Source organism: Nannospalax galili, unplaced genomic scaffold, assembly GCF_000622305.1.
Source record: "Nannospalax galili isolate Female #2095 unplaced genomic scaffold, S.galili_v1.0 scaffold180, whole genome shotgun sequence".
Lineage (NCBI taxonomy): Eukaryota > Metazoa > Chordata > Mammalia > Rodentia > Spalacidae > Nannospalax > Nannospalax galili.
The window spans coordinates 4,516,508-4,522,025 of NW_008348199.1; the positions used below are offsets into that span (position 1 = coordinate 4,516,508).

General features: G+C 48.0%; 2 protein-coding genes across 2 annotated transcripts in view; one reads left to right on the plus strand and one right to left on the minus strand.

Moving 5' to 3' along the window:
• The window catches only part of Aco2 (aconitase 2), a 47,371-nt gene extending 45,589 nt beyond the window's left edge, over window positions 1–1,782 (minus strand). The window contains exon 1 of the mRNA XM_008844801.1: window positions 1,703–1,782. Within this exon, the coding sequence (XP_008843023.1) occupies window positions 1,703–1,738 (36 nt within the window). The 5' untranslated portion in view covers window positions 1,739–1,782. The remainder of the gene's footprint in view (window positions 1–1,702) is intronic.
• Window positions 1,783–1,956: 174 nt separating this feature from the next.
• LOC103743477 (zinc finger protein DZIP1L-like) overlaps window positions 1,957–5,518 on the plus strand; it is a 6,510-nt gene continuing 2,948 nt past the window's right edge. Inside the window, 2 exon segments of the mRNA XM_029569108.1 lie at window positions 1,957–2,641; window positions 2,643–3,315. Coding sequence (XP_029424968.1) covers window positions 2,454–2,641; window positions 2,643–3,315 — 861 coding nt within the window. The 5' untranslated portion in view covers window positions 1,957–2,453.

Consider the following 5,518-nt stretch of genomic DNA (forward strand, 5'->3'; position numbering starts at 1 on the left):
TATATATCCTGCTGATTCCAGCAGGCCCCCAGGCTCTCTGTCTTGGATTTTGCATGTGTTAAGAGAGGAGGCTGGACTACATGGTTGTAAACAGACTCTAAAGACTTTTCTAAAGCCTCATAACTCAAGCGCTCAATAAAATTTGCCTAATGAAAATCATCCCCAACTGATAGACAACAGACTTAGAAAGTTACGGGCTCAAGGTCACGGTATGGGGCAGAACATGAACTACAGCCCAGATCTGTCTCCACCAATCTAATGTTCACACTGTCCAAGATCCAAAGGTGACATTATCCCTTTCTTCCAAGCTCAAAGTCATTTCTCCTCTTGCCCGAGTCAGGAGATAAATCTTGCCTGACTCCACTAAATCATAGGACAATGGGACCAGGAAGAAACAACTATCTATATTACTGACCTAAAGAATCAAAAGAACTGAAGAGGTAATCTACCTGCAGAGCCCTTGCCTTTGCCCAGATTTCAAATGAGATGCTTAAATGAGGAATCTTTACTGGTTTAATTTTAAGCAATGTGATTATAAAAATAACTTCAAATAATAATGCTTCCTGAGAGTTCAGTGCATAATTTCTTTATTAATTCCATGCTCAAAGGTGCCACTGAACCAAAGAAGAGTCACAAGGGTGATTAATCATAAAAGGTTAGCAGAAAATGTCAATATTTTATGACTTTTTTATTGAAAAAATACATACTTAATATGACACATTCCTAGGGTTGTAAGTTAGGTGTGAAAGGTCATCTGACATGTCATCCTAGATAGCTCCTAACCAGAGAGTCAAGATCAAACTGCTGAGTCTTCTCATCTTTCAACCTAGTATCTGAAAAGCAACTGGTCCCAAATGCAATATACTGCACTCTGTACTCTGACAAACGCAAATGACCACACCATGGTTTAGAACTTTCTGTCAAAGGAGGCTGATAAGAACACGGAGAACAGAGGGGTTGTCGGTCACGGCTCAAGCTATAGCACTTTAGCGCCACTTTAAGACAACTCTTTCTTGCAGTTTCATCGCCTATCAAATGGGAAGTCATCTGACATCTAACTCACCAGATGAATATATAGATCAAATTATATCAGAGGATAATTCAAACAGTTTAGAAATCTGGGAGGAAAGTGAGGAACCACCGTTTATCATGACTATTTACTACGTTTAAGGTGCAGAAGAACACGCGTTCTACCCTTCTTGACTCTGTGTTCCCCAGGGTCCTCAAAAGTGGTGCAAGGCACAGCTTCTGCAGTCTCCAGATCCCCCCGAAACCGTAGATCATATGACTATTATGATCTGTTGCTGTGATGGGAAGGGGGGCTTCAGGCACCCGGCCTAGAGCAGCCTACCATCACCGCGCCCCCCGTCACCTTGTCTTCACCTTGAGGAACAGAAAGGCACCCTAGGGGAGCGAGTAACGCAGCCGGCAGAAAAGGAGGCGTGCCTCGATCCTCGCAGGCCACCGTTGCTTAGACTCCACGTTCCCGCGGGGCAAGGACAGGGACCGGGAGCTGACGGTGCCAGGGACGTCTTGACCTAGGGCAGTGGAGGCGCGGACAAGGGCACTGGGGCCGCACCGGGACAGCTGCACCTCACGGTCGGCCAAAGGCCGAGACAGCCCCGCCTGGCCTCGCCTCCAGCCGCAGGCAGCGAACGAAGGTCCCGGCCCCAAGAGAACCCACACATCTGGGCGCGCTCACCTGCAGCCGGGACACCAGAAGGCTGTAGGGTGCCATTTTGTGCACTGACAAAGATGAGGTCGCGTGAAAGTGACGTGGCACAGGGCTCCTTTAAAGGACCCAGCGGGGGCGTGGCTTCCAGGGAGAGCGTCAGGGCGGAGGTAGAGCCTGCCTATTCCCGCGGAGTGGGCGGGGCTTGTTGAAAGCATTGGGCGGGGCCCAGGGGCTCTGGTGGACAGAGCTTGCTGGAGGCGGTGGGCGGGGCTTGTGGGCGCCCAAGGAAAAAGCGGCTGAGAAACTGCCAGCCTGGGGCTTTGGTGCATTGCTGTGCACCTGGGAGGTTAAAGTTGAAGGGTCTGGAGTTCAAGGTCACCCTGCACTACACTGCGAGGTCAAGGCCAGTGTGGGGTACTTGAGACCGTGTCTCAAAGAAATAAACCCACGAGAGGAGTCCTCTGGCCGGCCAGCGGTGGGCGGCACAGTCGGCCGGGTACGTTGCGTCCCTGCGTCCGCGTGGCAGTAGCGCATCCCTGGCAGCCGGCGGGAGGATTCCGGGAACTGCCCGGCCCTGTCTGCGGGGGATGGAAAGCAAGCCTGGTAGCTGAGATACATCGAGGATTTAAGGTCTCGGGTACTGCCCCTGTCATGATTTGCTGTAAACTCTGGAAGCTCTTGCATTTCAGTCAAGAAATCTCAGACCCTCTTTCAGTTCCTTGGCCAGTGGCCTTGGTGGCACCCTACCCCTGTGGTCAGCCCAGGGCCTGTCCTGCCCATGCAGTACCCAGCTGCCACTGCTGAGGGCCTTAGTGGCTCACTCTTTGGGGCCTACACACTCCCCACCTTCAAGTTCCAGCCTCGGCGTGAGAGCATAGACTGGAGGCGCATCAGTGCAGTGGACGTGGACCGTGTGGCCCGGGAGCTGGACGTGGCCACTCTGCAGGAAAACATTGTCGCCGTGACTCTGTAATTTGAACCAAGAGTCATGCAGCCGCTGTGGGCAGCCCGTGGACCCTGTGCTGCTCAAGGTGCTGCAGCTGGCACAGCTCATCATCGAATACCTGCTGCACTGCCAGGACTGCCTGAGTGCCAGCGTGGCCCAGCTGGAGGCACGACTGCAGGCCAGCCTGGGCCAGCAGCAGCGTGGTCAGCAGGAACTGTGTCGCCAGGCCGATGAGCTCAAGGGTGTTCGGGAGGAGAGCCGCCGGTGACGGAAGATGATCAGCACCCTGCAGCAGCTGCTCCTGCAAACAGGTGCCCACAACTACCACACGTGCCATTTGTGTGACAAGACATTCATGAATGCCACCTTCCTCCGGGGTCACATCCAGCGCCGGCATGCAGGCATGGCAGAAGGCGGAAAACCGAAGCAGGAACAGCCCTTGGAGGAGATGTTGGAGGACGTGCGGGCCAAGCTAAAGTGGACCCAAGGGGAGCTGGAAGCCCAGAGGGAGGCTGAGAGGCAGCGGCAGCTCCAGGAAGTGGAGATCACTCGTCAGAGGGAAATAGAAGCTAAGAAAAAATTTGACGAATGGAAAGAAAAGGAACGGAGCAAGCTTTATGGGGAAATAGACAAGTTAAAACAATTATTTTGGGATGAATTTAAAACCGTTGCCAACCAGAATTCTACACTAGAAGTACTCAGCACAAAAAGCTTTCCAAAGCTGTTTTGGTGAAAACAGCTTTAATTATGCTCGAACATTAACTTCTTGTGTGTGTGTGTGTGTGTGTGTGTGTGTTTGTGTGTGGGTGTGTGTGCAGGTGTGCTTGCCCATGGACAAGAATGTGGAGGCCAGAGGGGACATCAGATACCTTCCTTTACCATCAATCTCCAGTTTAGCTTTTTTTAAAAAAAAGATTTATTGTGGTGTGTCTGTGTGTATGTATGTGGGTGCCTGTGGAGGCCAGAAGAGGGTGTCAGATCCCCTGGAGCTGGAGTTACAGGCTGTTGTGAGCTTCTCAGTCTGGGTGCTGGGAACTGAACTTGGGTTCTCTGGAAGAGCAGCAAGTGTGCTTAACTGCTGAGTCATCTCCGCACCTTAGTTTTCTTTTTTTCTATCTTAGTTTTTGAGACAGGATCTCTCACTGAACCTGGAGCTCCTGTTTTTACTAGACTGACTGGCCAGTGAGCCCTTTGGATCAGCCTGGCTCCACCTTCCTCCCCTGGGTTTACAGATGTGCACCTGACTTTTTTGTGGGCGCTAGGGATCTGAACTTAGATCCTGATGGTTGTGCACCAAGCACTTTACCCACCGAGCCCTCGTCCCAGCCCCACAAAATTCTTTGTTTACCCTGCACTTGTATTAACTTCATCTGTTGCCGGGGGCTGATATAAGTATGAAGTTGGATGTCAGAGACCAGTGCCCCGGGGAAACCACATAGCTCTGTCATGTATTTGCCATGTGACTTTGGATGAGTTATCATACCTTCCGGTGCCTTAGTTTCTTTTTGTATAAGATAGACTAGCAAAAGGTTTAAATTAACACATATGTACTCCTTGGCATTATCTGGCATGTAATATGAATTTCCTAGAAGATTGACCTTATTTTGCAAAGAGTTTTTATTACTGGACAAGAAATGAGGTAGAATTTAAATGAGTGCATTTTTCTCTTAACATATTCTGTGTATGCTGGCTCTGTTAGACAACCCGGTGGGGTCTGTGGGGTCTGTGGGGTCTGTGGCAGTTACATGAAGAAGTTAAACACCACTGACTTAACACAATACTGACTGTGCTTACTCTTTTCCCGCCTCTAAGCGGAACTTTATTTATTTATTTAGCCAGGATCTTTTGTCTGGCTGGCCTGGAACATGCTATATAGACCAGGCTGGACTGAAACTAAAATAGTAATCTTCCTGCTTGTACCTCCGGAATGCTTAGATGTATGAACCATTACCCAGCTACATTAACACAAAAACAGCCAAAGTAGTCTTGAAGTACAATTAATTTGTTAATTTCTTTTTAAAGTTCCTTTTAAATTTTTTACATTTTAAAAATAAAAAGTTGTTTTTGAGAGAGAGTTTTACCATGTAGCTAAGACTGGACTCAAAGTCGTTATGGAGCCCAGGCTGGCCTCAAACTTTCAGTCATCCTGCCTTGGTTTCATGGGCGTTGGGATTACAAGGCTTCTATCACTTTGCCTAAGTTCCATTTAAAAAACTTTCTGTGTGAGTGTTTTTTTTTTTTAAATACATATTACATTGTACTTGAAAATGGGTGAAGAAATCAAGACCACATAACTTGTTAAAATTCATACAGCAAGAATTGGAGGTGGGACTTGAACTTGACTTTTTAAATTCCAAAGTCCTGTTTTTCTACTGGATATTCTCTTTAACTGTCATTGTTAAATCAGGAAGACCTTTGAAAGGCTATCGCTGAACCATATCTTCCCATATAAGTGTGTACAGAAAATATTTAAAAAATATATTTATCTCTCATTGGTCCTCCTCATACCAAGAGAATGCTGTTTTTGCAAATGAACTGTCAAGAGTATTTTTCATAACCATTCCATGTTTTTCCTATGGAGCTTGTCACAGTTATGTGTAGAATCTGAGATGGAAAGGTTCAGATGGAAGGTGGTAGGGTTGGAATGAAAGCTGTATGGTGTGTATATGTGGGAGTATTACCTAAAACTAGCAGTGTTCCCCCACTGGATCAAGGCTGATTTGTGGAAGGTAAGCTGCTGCCTTCTGGTGTGGCCCTCTGCTCCTTCACCCCTCTGTACCCATCATTTCCAACCTTCTCAAAATGCCTTTAATTTCACATTCCCCAACATGTCACCTGCTGAGTAGGCATTTGGTAAATAAGTATTGATTTGAATTGGAAGTCATTGTTTAGAAACC